General features: G+C 40.4%; 1 protein-coding gene across 1 annotated transcript; it reads left to right on the top strand.

Annotated features, from left to right (window-relative positions):
• Positions 1-708: 708 nt before the first annotated feature.
• On the top strand, positions 709-23,330 carry LOC141790457 (septin-2). The gene is made up of 12 exons (XM_074670339.1): positions 709-806; positions 6,349-6,406; positions 6,813-6,912; positions 7,347-7,433; positions 7,859-7,982; positions 8,827-8,961; positions 9,546-9,663; positions 20,201-20,302; positions 20,478-20,623; positions 20,807-20,890; positions 20,973-21,030; positions 23,244-23,330. Exons 2-12 carry the CDS (start codon positions 6,380-6,382, stop codon positions 23,307-23,309), a joined length of 1,047 nt encoding a protein of 348 aa, XP_074526440.1. The 5' UTR covers positions 709-806; positions 6,349-6,379; the 3' UTR covers positions 23,310-23,330.
• The last annotated feature ends 332 nt before the right edge of the window (positions 23,331-23,662 follow it).

The raw sequence follows: 23,662 nt of genomic DNA, 5'->3' as shown, positions 1-23,662 counted from the left end.
TTTGTTTTGTTTTTGTCCTCGGTGGTACTGTTTTATTGCGTGTTGGTAAATAATTTGGGAGAGAACTTTTGGAGACTCTATTACCCACAAGCAAGCGATAACAGGGAGCAATGATGAGATTAATCGGCAACGGCCCCCACACTATTAATTTTTAGTAGCGATGCTTTTATACTGTGCCTTTGAAATAGTCGCCACAAATCCTTATATTATGGAAGAACATTATTTATGTTATCATTATATAACGCAAAAGGTTTCTACTTAAGGTAAGTCAAAATTTGGCTCTCCCTGTCAGTCATTTTAAAGCGGCAAAACTACGAGACGAATGGAAGCCAAACTATATTTCTACGGGGAAAAAAATCAGATAGGCTAGATACGAAGTTTGTTTTATTGGTTTGTAACACTTTCTCATCAATATTGTCCGACTTTTTGTAAAAAATTAATGTATTGTTGTGTTGTCGTTATAGTCTTCGATATTCTATTAGGCTTAATAATTTATCTGCACATTAAACATTTTCAATGAACTTCAGCGGTGCTAAACAAAACAACAGTTAAAGTTGTCAGAGAGACTGTAACACTCAGGCAGCCATGTTGGCTCTGACGACGGACGTATTCCCAAGGCACAGCTGTCGGGACACTGGAGCCATAATGGCGTCAGTTGCGTAGCAAATATAACCGTTAGTAATGAAAGGCTCTCGGGACGAGGGCGGACTTACTGGAACAGTTTCCGGGTTTCCCTTCCTGGGTTGGGACAGCAGCAAGAGGCAGAAATCTCCTGTTGACTTACAATATTTCAAAGTTATTCTCAGGTAAGAAACCCCGTAGTGCTTTTTGAGGGATTTTGTTTATATTACAGACTATTTTATTGAGACGGACAAATCTCAAGAAGAAACAGTGGAGTTAGTTAAAAAGAAGCTGGCAACATGACACCAGTCGCGGTAACAACTGTTGCAGGCTGAAGTTTGACATGTAACGTTGACGCTAACAAAGTCTCGGTGTTCAATTTACCCTACATTTGAATTGTTGAATTTGTTTTTAAAGTTGAAAGAGCTACGTATTGAAACGGATCTGCGCTCAAAGACTAAACATAATGTCATTGTCCCAGTGGATGTTTGCTAAACTCAGCCAGTGTCTCAGACTGGGTGTGGTGGACACCAAAATGTAATAGACAGGCCTACACGTTTCAAATTCCCCGGGCAATAACTGAAGAGTTTTTATATATCGCCTTTTAATAATTTCTACCAAGCTGTCCTGATAAACAATTTCAATCTTAATGTATTTTTTATATTTTTAGAGATAAATGAATAGTTCACCTTGGTACCTAAAACTCATTTGACCTCACTGTCTTTGTTCAGGCTTGATAAAGCAGGGGAACTTCCCACACTTCAAAGGATTTACAGAGATAAATCAGAACCATATAAAATCTGTAGACATAAGGTTCAAAGCCTTGAATTCCTCAAATGTTCCATGAATCCCTCCAGTGTTACATTCCTAGACTGTGAAACCACTTTCTAACATCCAATGAATCCTTGACCTTTGATTGTAAAGCACATCGAACAAAAATAAATTTTCTGTTTAGACAACTTCACAATAACATTTTGTCATTATGCCTCAGTCTGAAATGTGGCATTGAGCCACTATTGAATAATTACCATCCATCATTTCTTGTGTTTTTGGCTCGGTGAAAACGTGCATATTTCCCCTCCTTTCTTACCAAGCTGTGATCACTAAGGATACGTTGGATGGCAGGCTGTCTAAGGTGTAATCTTTAGCCGACAGCTGCTCTTTATTTCATAAGCAACTCTGATTTTCACCAAGCCGGACGCAGATCTGTTCACTTGCAGGACGACAACACCTCTTAGTAATGAAAGACGTCTCAGGACTCTGATCCAGCACCTTCACCGCTCCCTGACCTTTCCCCTTACTGCGACCTAATCTCATAAACACTAACGCACGAGTGAGCAGTCAGGGAGACATCTGTCTGAAACTATAAACTACAAAGGGTGTTTCCTATTGTTTGGTACTGGGGTGTGAATAGAAAAACAAATCTTGACAGAACCAAGTGGACTTGAAGTGTTGTGTCAGGAGTTTCATGTCGAAATAACACAGCAGGAAACACCAGTCCATCCTTACAGGTATCAGATTATTCATATTGACAGGAAAACCACCATATATTACATCTTTAGCTGTAAATAAGCTAAAAATGGACTTGGGCTACAGATTACACCTACATTTTACTGGGGAAACTGGCTTTAGATGGAATGATATGAAGTAATTGTAATGTCTGTTTTTTCATTCTGAGTAATAACATTCTTTTTTTCAAGGTTCAGTCTTTCAATTTCTTGTGGCATGGGATTACCGGTTAAATTATTTTTGGAATACATTAAGTTTATCCGAGTATAAAAGAAATAAGAGTACTAAATCACACAAAAAATTGTCAACTGCCACATTTTTAAAACTCTTTTCATATATGACCATTCACTACACGAACTTAAGTTCTCTGAAACAGTCATGGCAAAAGTACCATGCACCTTTAACTGAACCCACAGCCTTAGTTTCGTAATCGGTCATCTTTCTTCGTCACACTAACAGCAGCTGTCCAAATAAGACAATCTTTGGATATTATTCTGCTGCTGTATGACTCCCACTTGTTTTTAGTCATTTCCTACCCTGTCCCCATCATCATAAATGCTCCATCCTGTGCTTTAAACTCAGAGTGTGTGTTATAAACAAACCTGCTGGTTTCCTCATGGTTAAAAGGCTCTTTCATTCCGCCTATTGTGGCTTTCTTTCCTCCCCCTGAGCTCATATCATTAAGTGTTTCTCAAACCACGGCTTAAAAACCACTATTATATCTTTATTACTGTTACCCACCACCAGTACTTCTGGCCCTTAGGGGCCTCTTAATTGCTGTCAAATCCCTCTTCTCCCTTTTTGTTGTAGTGTGTGTTTTTATGTGAGCCAAACATCACTTTGTCATGCCCTGAAACTCTGGGCTTCATGTTGCTGTGATCAGTTGCCAGTGAATTACCATTTTTGTTGTTGTGCCACTGAGTTCAGCATACCTCCATCGTGTCAAAATCAGTGTTTCTAATAAGAGCAGAAAGCCTTTTCTCCATGGAGTGCCCGTGTGTGGACCCTCATCACTGCCTGTCAGGAAGGTGAATAGTTCCAGCAGCTCCTGCTCCTTCATGGCGTCAGTCCAGATAATAAATCAACTGTAAATGCATTACATGCCAACAACTTTGGCTTAACTAAGGTGGCATTTTTCCCTTTTGGCCCTTACTGTTTAATCGCCCCCATGTCTGGCTTGTTGATAGCTGTGTGTACGTGTGTGTAAGCAGCTCAGCAGCCCGGCCGATTAAATGGCCATTATTAATGGAGCATTATTGAAGTGTGCCTCCTGCCTGTCTGTCCTGTAGTGTTGTCTTTGTGATATTACAACTACAATCTTTGAACGGTTTAATTAATGTGCTGCTGATTCCCACAGTGCCTGTTGGGGAATAACACTTGTGGTGGGTGTATGTGTGATACATATGCAGACTCCTGTGTGGGCCACAGTATTAATTAAATTCAAGGTTTACCAAGAAAAAAAGCTCGTTTGTTATTTACTCTATTGTGTTTTTCATGGCTGAAAGTTTAAGAAATAATTAAGCCATGATAGTGTTGGCAGCGCTGGTCGGTTCATTAGTTCATTACTTTGCTCCAAGCAGGACTTGTTCACTGTGCAAGAAAAAGGTCTGGACTATTGACTGTAATTATGGGCTGCAGTCATAATTAGTGGAGGCATTCATGTTCCCTGCATGAAAATGAATTTTTAGATCTTTAGTGATAACAGGTTAAGAGTAAGCATAAGATTAAGCCTAAGAGTAGGCCTAGAAACATTTTTTTTTTGGCTTTTTATGACTTTATTTTTTTATCTGATTATGATTTTCTTAATGATAGAAAATATATTATATAAATATATTTCTAATATATTTATTTTTACATTCATAATCTTGTTTTTTTGCGATAAATGCAATCCAAAGCTCAAGATGCTCATTGCTTTAGCCCAGACTCAGACTGATATCTGGTCTGCTTAAACTTCCGTCCCCTTTTACATCCTTAAGCCAGCTCTTTTTGACCCCAAGTTTCTGGTTCCCAATTGCCGTCCTGGCCTGTGGTGGGTCCTGAGTGTGTTCAGGACTGGGGCACGTGTTCCCCGTCCTGCCTCAGCTGAGCTGCGCTGTATAGGAAAAGCTTCAGGAACCAGAAGGATAAACAGCCATTGTTCTCACTGTGGGCTTCGTGAAACCACCCCATCAGTGTGAGAGATCTCTGCCCACATTTATGTGTAACTACACAGAGCCCCTCCACCATCCAGTACATCTAACAGCAGTTGCCCAAGTGTCCACAAATGTATGCTGGTCACATGCCAGAAGACAGCGGTCATTCGAGGTTCCCATGCCACCTTTGACATTACATAACCAGAGTGCATCTCTTTTTGGCAGCACACGGCTGCCAGCCTCTTTCCAATGCTTATCACACTCCACCTGTCAAAGGCTACTGTGTCGGTGATAAAATGGAGCCTGTTCTTCCTGCTCAGTCATTACATGGCTAATTTATCAGGGGGGCTTGTTGCTCTGTCGTCTGCTTAGGGTCATAGAGTGGTGCAGGAGCACGGAGAGCGTAGGACAGCAACAGTTTAGAGGGAGTCTGGGAACAAGCCGTTTGCTCAGAGTTCTTAATCTTCTTCTATGTGATAATGTGAAAGAACGTTGTGGTTGTCACGTCGCTCTGACGTCAGCTGGTATTCATTGTGTAGAGTCCTGCAGTACAACTTGCTCTGCCAGTATCTGTGTTCTTTGTTTATTTTCAGTAAAATCTATACAGCTCATTTTTCAAAGTTATTACCTCTGCCAGGAGGTTATGTTTTTGGGAGAGTTTGTCTTTTTGTCTGTGAACAACATAACTCAAAAAGTAACAAACAAATCAGATAAAATTTTCAGGAAATGTTCAAAATGGGATAAAGAAGAACTGATTAAATTTTGGAGGTGATTCCTGGATCACAGTCTGGATCTAGGACTTTTTAAAAGGATTCTTTATCATTGTGAGATAGGGCCGTTGGGTGGATTGCTTTGCAAAACAATAAAAGACAAGGTCACGATAATTTCTGACAGATGTCAAAGTACAATCCACATCCTGGCAAGATTCTGGATACTAAGAACCGGAATATGAAATATGATGTGGGTCATAATTTTCAACACTGCTCGGTAACAAATTATCGTACAGACCTGCAACTAACACCAAATTGTCGCAGACAGTCTGCTGAAAGGAAGTATAACATTAAAGTAGGACTAAAGTGTTGCGTGACAATCACAATATGCTTGGCTGCGCTCTCTGAGTGCTTTTCTAGCTTTTTTTCTGGCTTTTTATGCCTTCATTTCGAGAGGACATGATAGTAGATAGTAGAGGTCGACTGATATGGGTTTTTTGGGGGCCGATGCCGATGCTTTCCAAATTTGGGCAGCCGATGCCGATATGCATAACCGATTTTTCCAATTTGATTTTCAGGCTGATTGTTAAATAAATATATATTTATCACATTTTTGTGAAATGCAGCAATTTCTGAGCAACTAAAAGAATTCTATTACAACAAGTCGTGTCCAGTCCTCTGAACATTTATTCAGCTTTCAAAACAATGAAATATTTTGTCTGAGTAAACACACAATGTAACAAGCAGTAGTAAACATTCACACTATTCTTAAAATGTCAAAAAAGAAATTTAAACTTATTAATATAATTTGAGCAAAAGTATGTAATGTATCCTAGTGGTTCCACAAGTTTGAGGTGCTCATCTTTTTTGTGCCTGATCAAAAATTGCGTCATTTTATACAACGGATCAAAAATCGTCTTTTTAAAAGAAAATACGGCCGATGGCCGATAGAGACAAATGTCCAAATATCAGCCGGCCGATATATCGGTCTACCTCTAGTAGATAGAGCAGCAAACACAATGAGAGTGGGAAGTGATATGTGGGAAAGGTGCAGCAGGTTGGCTTCAAACCCTGAATGGGCTTGTGGGGTGCACAACCTACACCGTTAGGCTATACCCGCGCTCTGGCATTCAGTGAGTTTTGTAACATTTCTGTACAATTATGGTGAAACAGCGTAATTTTGTCACAACAGCACCAAATCTGTCGGGGGGCGCTCCAGATTTGTCTATCTGAAACAGCAGCGTGGCTAGGAGGTTCGAGAACATACATTATCTAATCAATGTGAACTAAGGAAGTGGTTTGCATCTTTAAAAAAGAAAATAATGCATATACGTGACTCTTATCTGTTTTTAAATTCTGAAATTTTGTCCCAACAGCACGCTCTTCTGTCTTCACTAAACAGAAGCGATGTCTCAATCCGGAGAGAAAGGGAAGGTGAGTAACAGGCAGAAATTTCCCCCCATTATGGCTCCTATGTGGAGCTCGGGCAGGGTATGGAGGGAGGTTTCGGAGCGTTGTAGTGTCATTAAGTCATTACGAGCCGTGGTACTTTTAATCTCCAGCACACACGCTCACACAGGCATCCAGAAAGGATATCCTGTATAAATGCAAGTGTTTTGTCGCTGGGCTTTATTGGCTGTTGAAATTTATCATCAATCTCACTCTTATTGACTCACTTTTGCATCACACATGTACTTTATAAAGGATGAAAATGTCACACAAAGTAGTTTTTCTTTGTGAAAAAATGTACATAAACATTGCAGTAACTCATTTATTACATCCTTCCTAGCTACAGTGCTTAAACCTGTTGATCATTGTGTATGTCTTTTCTGCTCAACAGTTCCCAGATGCTACAGGTTATGTAGGTTTTGCCAACCTCCCAAACCAGGTGCACAGAAAATCAGTGAAAAAAGGGTTTGAATTCACCCTCATGGTTGTAGGTGAGTGATCACTAGAATTTTTAAAGTTCTTGACTAAACTTTATGTTAAATAATTAACAAGGAGCCAATGTAAGGGCAGGATAAGATCAAGTCTCATTGTACAGTGTAATCTTGTTTTTATCCATCATGAGTAGAGCACTTCACAGGATTTATCAGGTTACAGGTACAAAGAAAAACTTCCTTTAAACAGGAAGAACCAAGCTTTAAAATCAATAATGATAGACTGATTTTGATATTCCAGGCAGTTTAAGTCAACAGGTAGCATATCAGCACTACAAGATTGACATTAAGGGTAGGGATGACAGTATTAACTACAGAAGCTGGAGTGTGTTGTGAAATGAACATTAGCGTTGAATTAAGATTAATTGAAACAAGTTTGACAAGATAAAATTTTAAAACACTGAGTTGTGTTTCCCATCTTCTTTGATTCACAGGAGAGTCCGGTTTGGGCAAATCTACACTTATTAACAGCCTGTTCCTCACTGATCTCTACCCTGAACGCTACATCCCTGGTGCTGCAGGTATTTTCCTCAGTTCACGCAACCCCTCACGCTCACATGCATCCACGTACACAAATACGCACACTGTAATAATGGAGAAATGTCTGCAGCTATGTCTCCCCTGCAGAGTATTATTTAAAGAGGAATGTTGGGAATGCCTTAGTCTCAAAATATGACCCTGCCCTCCTTATGACTTGACTTAGTTTAGGACTTGTTCTGGCTTGTTATGCAGTTACTCCCCCATTGGTCAGATTGTGCAGAAGTGTGATGTCAGAAATGTTTTTAACATAGAAAAGTTCAACTTATTTCTTTAAAAACTGGTATCATTATCCCTGTTAAAGTATGTTTTAAGAAAAGAATTTACAAATTCATGATATGAAATAAGTTTCTGAGGTCTTTTCTTTAAATGCCACCCCTCATTTATCCTTGTGGTCCCACTTTCACAGAGAAGATTGAGAGGACGGTGCAGATTGAGGCATCAACTGTGGAGATCGAGGAAAGGGGAGTGAAGCTTCGCCTCACTGTAGTCGACACCCCTGGATATGGCGACGCCATCAACAGCCAAGACTGGTGTGTTAATGAGGCGTGTAGGAGCAGGGAGTGATAACAACTTGGGACAGGTTTCCTGTCCAGCATGCTCACTCATCCTTCCCTCCTGTCCTCAGACACTCCCTTTTTCAAGTCTCTACCCAAACTCCCTATTTCCTACCTCTACTCCCTCTGCATTCCCTGTCCAGATTTCTCTAAACTTTTTAGAAAAGATTGTTTGAGTGTGTGTATTTGCCTGCATGACATCCGTGTGTCAGTGTGTTGCCCCTGTTTTTGTTCTGGATGATTGTTCACACATTGCTTTATTTGTAGACTCATTGACACAAATTCTACCAATGATTAAAAGTAAATAGGCGAAAAGAAATTAAATAGATTAGTCAAAAGGGCACAAACAGGGGATTGTAGCTTTTATAAATGAACAGAGATTTGTTAAGCGGTAGATTTTTACACAATTGATGCAGGTTTTGACACGCACAGAATGCAGGTGTTCAAATACAGATGATTTAGAAGACATTAGTTTTCATATTGTGCTGTTTGTCTTCAACCATCTGTTTGAGGAGTTTATCCAGTAGAGTGTGAAGGGTATCTCAGGTCATCGAAGATCACAAACCTCTTAAACTGAAATAAATTTATTGCAAAAATTGAGCTACTAAATTTTAAACAGTAAGAAAAAATCAATTAATGAAGACACTACTGAGTCATGGAGGAGTACAACATCATATTAGACTCACAGAAGATCCTCGGCTTGCCTTCAAAATGATATGTGTGTTTCCCTTCCTTGAGGCTAAAGTTGTTTTCGTGATGGTGAAAATTATTTTTTAAAGTGTAGTAAGAGACTTCCGGCTGTTTCTCTCTTTGATTTCAGTTTCAAGACCATCATCCAGTACATTGACAATCAGTTTGAGAGATACCTTCACGATGAGAGTGGGCTGAACAGAAGACACATCGTGGACAACAGGGTGCACTGCTGCTTCTACTTCATATCTCCCTTTGGACACGGGTATGTTCAAACTAACTTAAAACTCTAACCGCTAGCTGGAGTTGATCTTTACCTCTACCTGTTGTGTTAAAGTTAGTAGTGCCCTAGATAGGATTAGTGCTAGAGATTTAAATCATTCACACCTGATTTTAGTGATTTTTTTTTTTGCTGTATTTTGGGGGTTTTATCCCTTTATTTATTGAGGTTGGGGCAGAGGAAAGAGCATACTTAAGGTGCATTACTTGGTTAAACTGGTGCCCAAATTAAGATTTACCTAATGATGAGACGAAGCTGCACCACCTTCCAACTCGCATGTAATATAGAGAAGGTAGAACTACCTTTTTAATATAGATTTAACATTTAACAGTAAATAAAGCACCGCCCATTCCTATCTGTATTTGAAAATGCGTAGCATTGAGAGACTTTTGCTCTGTCTTCAACTGCTACAATGTCATTTAACTTCACATTATCCCGTGTTATGACTGTATTTGTCTCTTGTCCCCCTTTATTTTATTATAAGATTGTCTCTTCCTCTGTGTCAGCTATCATTTTGTACCCTGTCTTTATGTTTTCTGTTTTTCTTTGATACAATCTATCATTCCTAGTCTGAAGCCTCTGGATGTGGAGTTCATGAAGGCCATCCACAGTAAAGTTAACATCGTCCCAGTCATTGCCAAGGCTGACACACTGACGCTGAGAGAGAGGGATCGCCTGAAGAGAAGGGTGGGTTTGTGACTTCACTCACACACAAATAGAGTTTTATAAAACAAAAGTCACATCCCCCAAAAAATGATGGCAAACCTGCCTCAGATGCTATCATTTGTATCAGGTTTGTAAAGGCTGGAATGTCTTACACATGTCAGGATGCAGTGGAATTTCTAGGTGTGTTGTGTTTTTATATCCCATCTAAAGCTGGTGTGGTTAAACTATTAGAAAAAAGAACATCAAACGTTAGATATAGTGGATTAAATCTCATTATTGGCTCTTTGGTGCATCTGGCATTGATCTGTACCAGTGGGAAAGCCTGCATGCAAACACCTATACAGTAGCAGTGTGTCTTTTTGATAACTCAGCCAGATTGTTTTTTCAAGAAAGGAAAGACGACAGAGGAGCGGAAACAGTAGGAGGAGGTACAACAAGAGGAAAAGAGTGTTGTATATAATATAGAGGCGGCACATCTCATCCAGTTTCAAACTGTCTCAGATACTTCCTGTTGGAAGGAGCCCAAGTATCTGCCGGGCTGCACGCTCCTAGGCTTCCTGCTGCCCAGCGAAGGAAAGATACAGAAGTGTAATACCACACACCCTAAAACCACTGCAACACGTTCACCTGATAACCTCCCTCATGCAAGATAAAGTGTGTTTATCCCTGACTTTCTTCTTTCTGATTCACAAACACTCCATGAGTATTTATTCAATGTTTTGATATGAGATTTCACCCACTTATTCAAAATTTTACTGCAGTGATAAACATGTTAACTCCTTTACACAGCCACACATAAAAACAAAAATTTCAAACCACACAATCCATTCTGCAACAATACCCATAGTATGCATACATTTTCCTTTTAGATGGCAAAACTTCTTTTATTTTCTAAAAAAGGGCATTAACAAGTTGATGTCTCCTCATCAACAAACTCCTTTCTTTTACCTTTTAATTTTATTGTTAACATCTTAAGCTGGGACAAGTGGAAAACTCCCCTTTTCATACTTGGAAGTTGTGATGCTTCTGCATTTTTCTAGCATTATACAATCATTCCCCTGGCATGAAGAAGTCAAAAGATCATCACATGTGTTTGCTTCACTGCTATTAAAAGTCCAGGGGGAAATAACCCCAGTGTGTTACTTCCAATTATCTGAGATGAATATTTGGCAACCCTTTTCCAATATTTTGAACACTCCCATAAGCAAAAAAGTAGAGTTTCTTGTACAATCAGGTGCTCGACACAGCTGCTCAGAAATTTAAGAAAAGCTTTTGAGTTTATTTGAGTTCCATTTTGAGTTTATTTCTGCATTTTTTGCCTCATATGTTGATAATAAACTGACTTTGAGTTTCAGTGCTTGATCAGATGCAGCAATTTATGTGTGATTTCCACATTGTCGTTGGTAACATGACAGGCATTTTGTATTTTTACCAACAAAGAAATATTAATTAGTTGATGGAAACTAATCATTAGTTGCAGATTTATTCCAGAAACGGTGGTGACTGTGTTGCTAATTAGTTTTTCCAGCTCAGGACACTTCACCCAGTTTCTTAATTGAAGTCAGCCTCAGTGTCCCCACCTGCCCGAGCATGCCAAGACCTCCCACCACCCTCCCATTCAGGTCTCGGAGCCGGTGGTCTGGCGAGGCGTCAGGCTGGTGGAGTCCAACTCAGCTCTGTTTTCTTGGCTCTTTTGTTCAAGGCTTTGACAGGTTTCTTCAAACTGCTGATGTAGCATCTTAGAAAGACAGGTACTATTTTTGTTCTAAATTGCTTAAGAGAACCGGATTTTACATTGACAGCATGAGGATAAAAAAGTAACTGCAGTTTCTGCATTGTCACAAATCTATACATTGTCCCGGCGTCAGAGGTGAAATTCTTCCTCTGCATTGTCCTTAAGAGACCTACCAGTTTAATTGTGCTTTTTACGGTTGTTTTGTATTGTGCCCTTCCCTTGGCTCTTAACGTGAACAAAACCGTGTTTCCTGCCACCACTGCCCCCCCGCCCCAAACTACAGAAACCCCCTCCAGCTTGTTGCCTCTCAAATCCAGCTGGCAGCACATAGAAGGTCAGCTGTCTTGATTGGAGCGTCGACATAACTCATCTTAAAACCCTTGTTTTGCTTTCCATCCAGTTCACAGTTTGACATCTCTAACTGAAAAAAGTAGGGCAGCGGAAATTCTGCAGCACAATCACTTTGATCTGACCTCTTTGCTGGACTATCACTATCTGCCCAAAAGAGTTTGTTCACATGCTCTGTTAAGTGTTCCCTTAACAGATATTTCCCACTGTAGTCAGGAGCAATTAGCTGTACAAACTCACACAGAGGGGCACACACACGCACACACAATAAGGCAAAAGGGAAAAAGGAATAAGTTTGATTTTGAAATATCTGAAATCTGCCTTTTATTCAGAGATTAGCCATAAAAGAGGTTCTACTTTAGTTTTTCTGTATAGGAGGGTTTAGGAAATCCATTACAATCAGAAAACAAAATCTTAATTGAGCCATGTGCCCCACATTTGAAAACAGCATCCCGTGTCCCAAAGGAGAGCGTATTATCTCTTGTTTAGTCACAGTTTAGGCATCCAAAACTTTGATCTTCAGTACTTTTTTTTAAAAAAAGGATGATGAGCTGTGAATGTACACAGCATTAGTCAATATTAAATAGACTGTGGCCCTGACTTCTCAGGACTCTCAGGATATTGCATCAAATAAAAATGGTTATGGTCTTGGCAGGCGTTGGAGCAATACATGTAACAACTCAGTTAAGATTGTTCGTCCAAAGAGTAACAAGTCAAAGCTCCAGCTGACACTGCAACACTCTAAATTTTCTGACTATAGAAAGTCTGGCAGCTTTGTACCGTCCGTCACATGACATTAACATGATATTCAACAGTATTTAAATCATTGGTTCCACAAAAAACATGGGCTGTTTGATCTTATAGAAAATGTGGTCTTGAATTTCTTGCCCTTCTGTTTACCACAGTGCTTTAGCATCTCAAGAGCATGTAAACGTAGTCATTGTGACCGATGAACGTCATAGTAATGCTCATTCATCTCTCCAAGTGTCTCTCAGGAGAACAAAGATATCTGGCCGGAGTATTTGTTGGTTGGATCAGATTAGTTGAAGTGGCTCTTAGGTATACATGCCTGATTCCTGCCATAGGGTTCTGTACATTGTTGCAGGGCACCATGCCTTCCTTTGAGGTTGGACCGCCTGCAGCCAAGAACCTGCCAGGAAACCGAGCTCTGGAGAATGATTGATAACCTCCAGCGCACCTCCCACAGAATTTATTAGTTTGTTTTTATGTAGGGCACTTTCTCACCGTTGGAGCCGTTTGTCTGTCAGAAATGAGACCTTCCCGTTCTCTCTCTAGGCTCGTTCAGGTCTTTCTCCAGTTATTAGAAGGAAACAGCTTGTACAGAACAATATAAGTTTCCTGAAACGTGTGAAACCTGTTCCACTGACAAGACACAACCTGCTGCCCTGTGTGGCTCAGGCTCACGGACAAAGTGAACAAACCTCCCACCGTTTAGCTTTCATCCTCACTGTTCTGCTCTCCTCTTTACACTCTCCTTCCTCTCCTGGCAGTGCCTCACTCAGCTGCCTCTCACTTTCTTCCTCTGCGTCTTTGTGTCCTTCTTTTTTAATTTGCTCTAATGCCAATTTCCTTCACCGGGGTCGCTGTGGTCTGAAGCTCATAAGTTGCCCTGAGGAGGGTATATTGAGGGACTGATCCTCTCAGTCTGGGACCTTACAGTCATATCCTGTGCAGGGATTTAGTCTTAAAATGCTTTGCTGGTTGTTTTCTGTTTGAACATAGATGACGGCACAAAGCTGGTTCAGACTGGATCCTGGTGAATCAAAGGAAGGAAAGATGCCCTCTTTTATCTGAGCAGGAGTTTTTACATGCTTTACTTTTTGTTTTTAGAACAACTACGGTTTATTCAACTCAGAGCATCAAGCTACACGACCATTTAAGATCAGTTTGGCTTTTGATGATGAGGATTTCTTGCTGTCTTTGTCTTATGTAATGTAAACTGAACATCTTTTATTTTTGGGCTTGATTTTTTTTTTTTTCACCATTGGTCACGATGCAGTTTCAACCAAAGGCTGCTTTGTTTTGATGTTTTGTTAGTTAAGCGTACGAGGGAAGTCCAGAAATGCGAGAAGTCATCTGCTGGACAAGAGCTAACACAAGAGCTTTAATTGACATTTTATAACCTCCTTGCTTTAATGTGGAATGGAGAGTCTGATGGAATGCACTGCAATCTTCCTTGAGGGGTTTAAAATTGAGCATTGTCCCTACCATGCTTTATGATTAAGTTTATAATGTAAAGCAAATAAAACGGTGTGAAACGCCTCAAAAACATTGATTTTAAAACTTTTAGGAATAAGTCGTAACACGGTTGCAGTAACTTATTCAGAAAATGCTGATATTTTCAAAAAGCCAACTGGAGGCTCTCTTTTCACAGTCATCCCAAATCATCTTCATTACTTCTGGAAGCTTTTCTCATGAGCCAGGGGTCAAAGATTGCCAGAGAACCCGGCTCCTCCTCTGTTCCCGCACAAGCAGCAGACAATAGTCCAGACTTCTTTTGCGCCCTCCACTCCCTACTGTCTCCCTGTCTTCACCCAACATCTCTCGTCCTTCATCTTCCTCAGCTCCCCCCTCTTTTCTGTTTGTCTCCTCAGCTGCTATATTTCACCCCATGCAAAGGCACTTGTCACAGTTTTTCCCCTCATTGTCTGACCCCTTGTCCTCTTGCAGCCGCTTCATGAAAGTCCCGTAATGTGCACCAGCTCTACAGCCCCACCGGGAGCCATAAACAGTACTGGAGTGTTTGTAGCGGTCAATTTTGTCACTAGGTTTTGTTGAATGGCATAATCAGAGCGTGTAACAGTTTGAACACTGAAGGTTAGTCTGATTCACAAGTTTGAAAAGCTCTAAGGTACTTTTCAGCGACCAATAAACAAAGCATAACTCTGCTGCAGTTTCTTTTTGCATGTCTGTGTGCCCGTAGGTAAAGGTTAAGGGATAATTACCTCAGTCTTACTTCATGCTTCTGTGTGTAAGTCGGTGTGTGTTTTTGTGTAAGTGTATGACCCCCTGGTCGGCTTTTGGCCCGTCCTTTCCTGCCAGTGTTTCAAACATGCGGATATATTTATTTATCTGCCCTCTGGCGTTCATTGTGCTATGGTATGTTTCACGTCTCTGCAGATTTTAAAACAATAAATATGTGTTTTTCCTCATAAAGCGAGCTGCTCTATTTCACACAACCATCCGTTCTCAAGTCAGGAGAGAACAAGCAGACCCTGGTGTGAAAACAGCAGGTTTCCTTGTTGAGGGCCAACCTGAAAAGATGGTTTCCGGACTTTGCGGTGCAGCTAATGAGTCACGTTTTACTGTCTGAGTTTGCGGTTGAGACCTCTTTTGATTTCCAGACCGAGTCGCAGAATCTGATGTGTGGCTGAAATCCTAAACTCACTCTGTCACCTTCTTAATCTCGTTCAGATACTAGATTACATGAAAAGCCTGATTGTTCTCCCCAGGCTCTTTGATCAGGGGGAGAGGTGGGTGGTCTTTACTATACTAATTCTTACCCCAGACAATGGGAGTGTGTGTGTGTGTGCATGTGTGTGTTTTTGTACGTACATGTGTGTAGATCACCATAACTCATATGATGCTTGTACGTTGCCGTGGCATTGTCAGCCTCTTTTGTACTTTCCTCCGGTACCTCCTAACAGAGCAGACCCAGCTGTTCTGGTTCAGTTCGGACTGTCCACTCAGCCTCCGGCTCTGACTGAATTTATCTGGAATGTGTGTCTGCACGCTTGCAAGTGTCTTTAATCCCCTTAACAGTAAGGAATTGTTTTCTCAGTACCTCTACATGAAGGAATCTGTGTTTTGTGGGCACTTTTTGATATCTGACAGTCAGAGGGATTTACTCTGTGGATGGTCTGGTGATCCACCTGCCTCCTGGAGCTTCGCTCTTCACACTGGTTACCTTTTTGTCTTTCTCCTGGTGCCAGATTGTACCGTTCCACAAAGTGATGTGTTCAAGTTTGTGTGTGTGCGCATGTGTGTGAGAGACTGGTATGAGGCCTAAATCCCCTCGACCCCCCTGGATCAGGTATTGTTGGGGCTCCCTCAGCCCCTCAGACTCCCTGCAGGCAGGAGAGAGCCGGTCAGTTGAAAGGCGTTTCCTGGAATGAGAGCAGCATTTGTTCTCATGTGTCTTAAGGTTAGCAAATTAAGTTTGGAAACTAATGAATACTGGTCACATTCTGGCTGGAGATTTGTTTTTCTTTCCAAGCTATTAGACTCAGGTTGTTTGTCTTTTGATCTAGTCGTTGCAGTGTGCAAAAAGTGTTGTCCAAAATATAAATCACAGGGACGCTCTGTGATTTTCCCTTGGTGTAAATATTTACATTTGTTCAGAGATTTACTTGGCAGCCACATTGATACCTCCTGAACTGACTGCTCTTCAAGTTTTTGATTAGTGAATAGATGATGTTTTTGTTGGCGGGACATGGCGAAGCAGCTCTCCTCTTGAATTTATAGTCATTATGCACCTGAAAGTTTAAAGGCTTTCTACCACTCAGACCTTAAGATTTAATGCTGGAGATGCTGGTACTGTCACATTTTTCAGTCTTATCAATAAAAAATGGGTTGGGTGCGTATTTTATGTGGACAGAGTCTGTCTAATCCAAGCTCATATTTTACATTTTACTGTCTTTGGCAGAAGAGCTGAATTCTGTCAGAGCTGGAGTTGCTTCTTTTTTTTTTTTAAGTTTGCTCCGACAGGTCACAGAGAATCACCAGATGCTTTAGCTCCAACAGGATAGTTTTAAATGAGACTTTAAATGTTTTAAATTTGAATTTAATTATTTAATAGGGACGATGCAGTTTAACCTAGTTCACAACAAAGCATGAATCTGATGTGCTGCACAGAGAGTTAATAGCAAGAGCTAGATCATAAAATGTGCATTTGCCACCAATAAATTGGCAAAAAGAAATTTCAGGATAGCAGTTAAAAAAAAAAGAAGAAACAATCAACCTAAAATGTGAGAAGCAAATATTAAGTTCAGGTGTTTTAGCCCATCATGCACAGGTACAATCAAATTCCTCAGGTTGGTAGAGTCCACAGCAGAACTGTTAGTTTTTGATCAGCTTGATGAAAAATAAAAATAAGGTCATAAACCATTGACTTTTTCACGCTGGAGTGTTTCATACCTTACCTTTATTGTTTATTTTAAAAAAGTGATTTATCACATCTGCTAGGTTAGTCTGTGAATATCCCAAGAACATTGTAAGTATAGAAGGTTGTTTGTGATAACAGTTTATTTGATAAGCAGGGGTGAATACAGTGTCTGGAAGTCAGGACCATGCGTGTTCACAGGCATGAGAGCAGCCCAAGAGGCTACTGGGCCTCAAACATAGGGAAGAGACGAGCAATGCAGTCTGCAATCCAGACAACCGCAGGAGACCTGGTCATCTGACTCACCCTGTCAGGTTTCTCATTTTTATAATGATAAACCCCTTTCATGCAGATTTCTCAAATTTCATTGAGCAGGGATTTCTGGGTTAATTAATTAGAATTAGGTTGTGCCAAGTAAGCGGTTGTATTTTCAACACTCACAAAAACACAGTAAGACTTAAAAGAACCTCATAAGAAACAGAGAATACCCTTTAAAACAGATTAAACGGTCACCAGGGCCAGGGTTTTCCTTTAATAAACTCTGCAGTCTTGGAAAAAGAGGGCCTCTGTCCCTCAAGGTGTTTTCTCAGTATGAAACAAGGTTTAAAAGCAACTCAAAGCTGATCAGATCTGCTGCCTCTAATGGCAATGATGCACCGTTTCATTCCCATGGCCGGGCTGCAGTGGCTGGCAGGCAGCTGTGAGGTTACATAAACATTACATAAAAGCGTTGTCGCTCTGGTCCCCCTGAGTTCACCATCCTTACTTTTCCCTCAGTAGGGGTTGATCAGCATTGAGATGCAGCTTGATTGCTTTGTTTCATGTGTTTTCTCTCTCTGTGTTGTTGATTTCCTAAGAATGCTCTGGTGCATTTTTCGGCTTCCAAGTATTGTTCTCTGCAAGACTTTTAGTTTGATAAACATAAACACCATGCCAGGGTAGAGGAGGCTGAGCTCTGGTCGTCATGGACCCAAACTTAGTCATGATGTATGCTCGTTCCTGTGGTCACCTGTTGAATGTTGGCATCAGTCTTCACCGCCGCCACCTCTGTTGTTTCTTTCTTCTGTTGGTTTTCTTTTGTGTTTTTAATTCCTCTTTGTTGAGCAGGTGTTTGACTCATTCTTATTTTCTCTGTGGCTTTTCTTGTGTGAATGAACAAATTGTAAAAATATTATTCTCTCTGCAGGTTGACGCTATGATGGTTGATCCCTGTAATGATCGGTTTGAACCCTGTCGGATGATGATTGGAGGTCTTGGTTAAACATGCTGCGCAATTGCAGGAAAACTGCTTAGCCATGCCTCCTGTGACTTCACCCTGTGTAATTATGTCTATGTATAGGCCTGCGGGTTTGCTTATTTTGGGCTGCACTTCACCACTACGTTATATTTAATAGTGCTATTCCTAGAACTGGGTGACTCTGGATTGGAAGTACATGACCAGCATGATTCACCTGCACTTTATCAGATACATAGCCCATTTTCTCATTGGACAGTTTCACCCTCCACCCTTACACTTATCTTAAGTTCCCAACGTGATGAAGTATTCCTACAAACAATGCTCCAACAACAACATGAGCCAGAATCATGGGCGATAAATCTCAGGCTTCCTTTTCCAATTAATACAAAGTCAGGCTTCTACAGTATTGTTTGTCTGCAGCCATTACAACATTGAGTAGACCCACAACAGCACATGGAAGGTTGGAGAGTGGGGGGTGTATTACAGCTGAACAGGATGGTCATAAAGTCAAAATGGCTCCCACTGCCAACAAAAATACAGGACTGGGAGAAGTAGGTGAGGAGAGACTGGTGTAACATTAGGGATTAAGGCCCTCATTGTGTACAGTAAATCAGCAGCAGACAACAGGGATTTGGAGCAGGCGGTGATCTTGACATGATGATCCCAGAGAAGTCTTGATTATAGGTGTCAGGCTGTACTAAGCACACGTTACCGAACAGAATAATTCAGGTAAACAGCCATTTTGCAGCTTCGGGCTTAGCAAGGTCTGGAAACAGATGATAGCAGATAACGGATTCATGTTTTTCTGATGACCAGATATGGTTTTTGGCTATTTCTTGTCCATAAAATGTGTCTTCTTCATTGGTCGTTCTGTGCTCTAGTTGAAAAATGTTCATTTTGTTCGGTTATTCTTGTTTGCAGCATTTTTTAAATGAAAATTCTATCAATCTTATCTGCTTGTATGATGTTTGTTTCATTTTTTTCCTGCCATTGTGTCATTCATGTTTATTTTCCCACCGAGTGCACAGTTTCCCAAAATTCTCTATGCCCCGTCCCAACGGCAAAGAGTGATGTTTATTCAGCCTCGATGTTCGACCGGTCTGTACATCGTGTGTGTTTGAGTGAATGAAGGAAAAAAAGAGGCTCTGGTCCTGTGTCACGCTCTCCTCTGAGTCCTGCAAAGCCTGTTTGTTTTTAGATCTACCCCACAACAATACCCGACTCTCCCCCTCGTACACACACTATCTCACTCACACTGCGCACACAGCTCACTGAGAAAACAAGCGACAGCCATAACAACGGCTCAAACAGAAGCTGCGCTCTGTAGGAAAACCTGCGCTCACTTCCCAGGCTCCTGGCTGACTGACCACTGTCCTTTTATACACTACGGTACATGAAAGTCTCCAAAAAGTCAGGAAAACAACCCTTGACATTTTTTGGCTTCATTACATAAGACCACATTGTGACTTTAAGAATACTGTACCGGGAAAACAAAAGTAAAATGCAACTTTGATGTTTAGAATAATAAATACTGACATCTGTCCCAGAGGTAGCAGAGAAGAAAGCTCCTTTGTTTTAACTTGTTTCTTCACCGGTCGTCACAGGAGTACAGGAGGGTGAACACGTTGTTTTTGACTCTTTCTAACTTAAACACACATGCGCATGTTCATACTCACCCCATTATTATATTTCACCTGTCTACCCTTTCCTGTCTCAGCCCTCTTTTCCTCCACAGGGGGCTTTAATTAAATGTGTTGCCGCAACAACAGGTACTGACTCACACCCTCCTATTAGTCTCAACGCTTTTTCACTTTCTGCTTATGGGTCACAGCTGCAGCTGGTCCCTTTTTTTAAGTTAATGAAAACTTATTTTAAACGTCTCTGTCTGCAGGTTGAATTATTATCTGATTGGTGATATATGTTTTTTTAATCATTTTCTGGATTGTTTGAGCTCTAATAATGGGACACCACACAGGCCTCCTGATAGTGTCTGCAGTGACACCTCTGCAGAGTTCACGAGTTGAGTTTTCCCTGTGCAGAGGGACATTTTAGGAGGTCATGATGAGGTCAATATCCTGCTGACTCACCCCACTCTTCTCTTGTTTCTCCCTCACAGATCCTGGATGAGATTGCAGAGCAAGGGATCAGAATCTATCAGCTACCTGACGCTGACTCTGATGAGGACGAGGAGTTTAAGGAGCAGACTAGAGTCCTAAAGGTGAGAGTAAGAGAGAGATACACAGCTAATGTCGACTATTAGAAACCATGTCAGAGAGTTCCAGGTAAAATAAGTAATACCTTTGAATTCATTTTAGATATGATTATTTTTTGCACACTGCCCAATAGTTGCATTTCTCTCTGGAGACCCATTAACCTTTATCTTTCTTTTCCAGGCAAGCATCCCCTTTGCTGTGATTGGCTCCAACCAGCTGATTGAGGTTAAAGGGAAGAAGATTCGTGGTCGTCTCTACCCTTGGGGAGTTGTTGAAGTGGAGAACCCTGAGCACAATGACTTCCTCAAACTTCGCACTATGCTTGTGTGAGTCTCCTGAGCAATAAAATTTATTTTGTTGTGGTCTTATTTGGAATGAAAGATTCTAAAACCTTTACTGAACTTCTTCCTCATAAAGCTGGACATTAAAGGCACCAATTCTGAGGGTCACAGCAGAGCAATACTGCCTCCCAGTGGGTGATAAAAGAATTGCATGTTTGTGTTTCGCAGGACCCACATGCAGGATCTCCAGGAGGTGACTCAGGATCTGCACTATGAAAACTTCCGCTCAGAGAGGCTGAAGAAAGCGGGCAGGTGAGACACATCACTTCATCAGCAGATGAGCAGCTTTCTGTCAATGCGGCTACATAATAAATGTGTTTTTTTTACTCCGCAGGGCTGTGGATGAGGATGTGGTTGATAAGGACCAGATCCTGCTACAGAAAGAGGCTGAGGTAAGAAAACTTATGACTACATCTCACTTTAGTATGTCAGAGCTGGTTTGATAATGACTGGTCCATGTCCTTGGTAATCTAACTTCACTGTGAGATAAAAAGGTAACCAAACAACTCTATGCAAAGCAAAATATACATGCATGTATAATCTGTTTCCTGATGGCTCTTGATTGGTCTATTTGTACTGGTGTTGCAGTGCATCAATGTGTGTGGGCAGGGTGCAATCAGAGCCCATTTGTAAACAATGTGCCCGAGTAGGATATGACATCACTTCCTGCCTGGATGTCCTGGCCCAGTTTTATGGTGGGAATGACCCCAGTAGTATAAGGGACCAAACAAAACAAAGCAACAGAGACAGTTTATTCACATGCTGTCAGGGCTTTAAGTGGGAGGAACATCGCAATAACTGAGGTAAAACTGTTCCCAGACTGTACCAGGACATTACTTTGCAGGTCTTGACCTTCAGAGGAAGGAGCATTATGTCTCAGAAGTGTTCCTGTATTGTTGTTTATAATTAGAAAGACATGGAGAAGTAACTCTGACAGTACTCTCAGTGAATTCAGTGAAAGTACAAAAAAAGTTTAAATGCACAGCCGATGAGCTGAAAAATTTCTCTCCAGTGGTAATAGATGAATTGATAATAGATCAACAGATATGAAGACTACAGTTCTCAAAATAAACATTTGTGTGGGTTAAAAATGATACTTATTTACTTCTGTGAGCCTAATGATTATCAAAGAAAAGGGAGAGAATCTTACTTGTGTTTATTTGTTAAAACAACTGAACTTCCGAATGATGTCCTGCCTCAGGAAAACATCTGTCATCATGATCCTGAACACTGGATGAAAATTCTATCAGAGCAGTATTTAGGTTAATAAAATAATTTGTGAATCCTTTAAAGGATTAAAGAAACTTTAAATAAAGCAGTACTGTTCTTTATTTTTCTAGCCGTGAATACCCTGTTACACAAAAGTTTCTTCTATAGTTTCGATAAGAAAGCATCTATAATGGGGTGGCCAACCTTCGGCTCTGAAGCCGCATGTGGCTCTTCACCTTTCGGTATGTGGCTCTTCAATCCGTTCATAAAAATATATATGTAGATATTGTTATGAGTAGTGGTGTGCCGATCAATTTAAAATATTTATATATTGATGCCAATGTTGGGATCAGTATTGATCAATACTTGGGTGATGAGATTGATACGTAAGTTCCAGTTTCCCCTCTCTACATGTGCTCCTTTCAGTTACTCAATAACTCATGTGCTCATAGCTGTCTAGATAGATCAATAAATAGTTGCAGTAAAAACAGAAATTAATCCTTGACATGGCTCAAAATACAAATTTAAACACACAAACACAATAAATATCTCTTTGAAAATTGGAAGTGGATTGATTTTCATTTTATGTCATTTTATGAGTTTGTAAGACCACGTGTGCGATGTGGCTCTTGTACCTTGGTAATTTTTGTGGCTCTTGGTCTCTGACTGGTTGGCCACTCCTTATCTTTTAGTATGAGCAATGTCAAGTTCTGCACTAAGCCACCAGATGGCGACATACACCCAAAAAAGTAGACAGACAGAATTGCTATGGCCACATAAATTTAAAGCTTCACATCCTCATTATCTTTGCTAATGACATCCTTAAATTATTCATGGGCCCATTGTTAGCTACCTATCAACACTCATTTATATTTTGACCATTACTTATTCATATTATGCTATTAATTTATGCTTCATTCATTCTTAAGCACCTTTCCTCCGCCCTGCTATTTAAAACAAACATATTATATGTTATTATGCCTCTATTCATTTTATTTAAAATAATACAGCAGGGACAGAAATTCATGACTTGCCAATTTTTTTCATTTTTCTTTGAATGTTGTTGTTAAATATGATTTAAACTCTGATTAATGCTCTCTCAAAGCTACCAGGAACCTGAATCACTGTACTTACATGCAGACGATTTTTCTCCTTAGAGGAATCTGATCAATAGATTTAAATAAAGCAGAGATCACTGAACTGTGATTTGTTGCTTGAAAAAAGTCAGTTTATTTCTTTTTGGCTAGCAAGAAACACTACATGAAGCAATACAAAGAAAAAAAAATAAATTTAATTGTTGATTTTTTTCAACAATTTTCTTTTCCTTTTGATTTATGAATGAAGTTGAAATACATTGATGCTTGTTATTGTGCTTATTTTTTTCTTCTCTCTGTAGTTGAGACGCATGCAGGAGATGATCGCTCAGATGCAGGCACAGATGAAGATGCAAGCAGATGAGTGAAAGAGTATGCGCAGAAGGGAACCACACATTCACAAACATACCTGGTCTTCCTTTAAAACCATCCCTCCCTTCTGCCATTGGATGATTCATAAGGAGTCCAGGTATCAAGGATCATCTTTACCTGTATACCAACAATAATCACAACACGGTTTTCTACTCTTTTTCCTCTTCTGAACATCCATCCATCAGCTGTTCAAGAGCTAACAGCTCTGTTCACCATGCACATCAGTGTGATTGTCCCACTTTGTTTGTATAAGATGATGGGATGGACTTGGCAAAATCAAAAAGCTGAATGTGAGATAATTATGAATTATATAACAGTTATTTAGCATTTGATTTAAATTATAGTCGGC

This window comes from Halichoeres trimaculatus, unplaced genomic scaffold, assembly GCF_033239565.1.
Source record: "Halichoeres trimaculatus isolate MK-OKI-2021-1 unplaced genomic scaffold, fHalTri1.1 fHalTri1_scaffold_5, whole genome shotgun sequence".
NCBI classification, from domain to species: domain Eukaryota; kingdom Metazoa; phylum Chordata; class Actinopteri; order Labriformes; family Labridae; genus Halichoeres; species Halichoeres trimaculatus.
The sequence above is the reverse complement of the archived record's forward strand: the minus strand, read 5'-3'. Positions and strand labels throughout refer to the sequence as shown.

Bases quoted from the DNA above. Each gene is read 5' to 3' on its own strand.
- LOC141790457 (XM_074670339.1), top strand. From the start codon at position 6,380: ATGTCTCAATCCGGAGAGAAAGGGAAG. The intron at 8,962-9,545 runs GTATGTTCAAAC...TATCATTCCTAG, and splicing joins ATATCTCCCTTTGGACACGG to TCTGAAGCCTCTGGATGTGG. The intron at 20,891-20,972 runs GTGAGACACATC...TTTACTCCGCAG, and splicing joins AGGCTGAAGAAAGCGGGCAG to GGCTGTGGATGAGGATGTGG.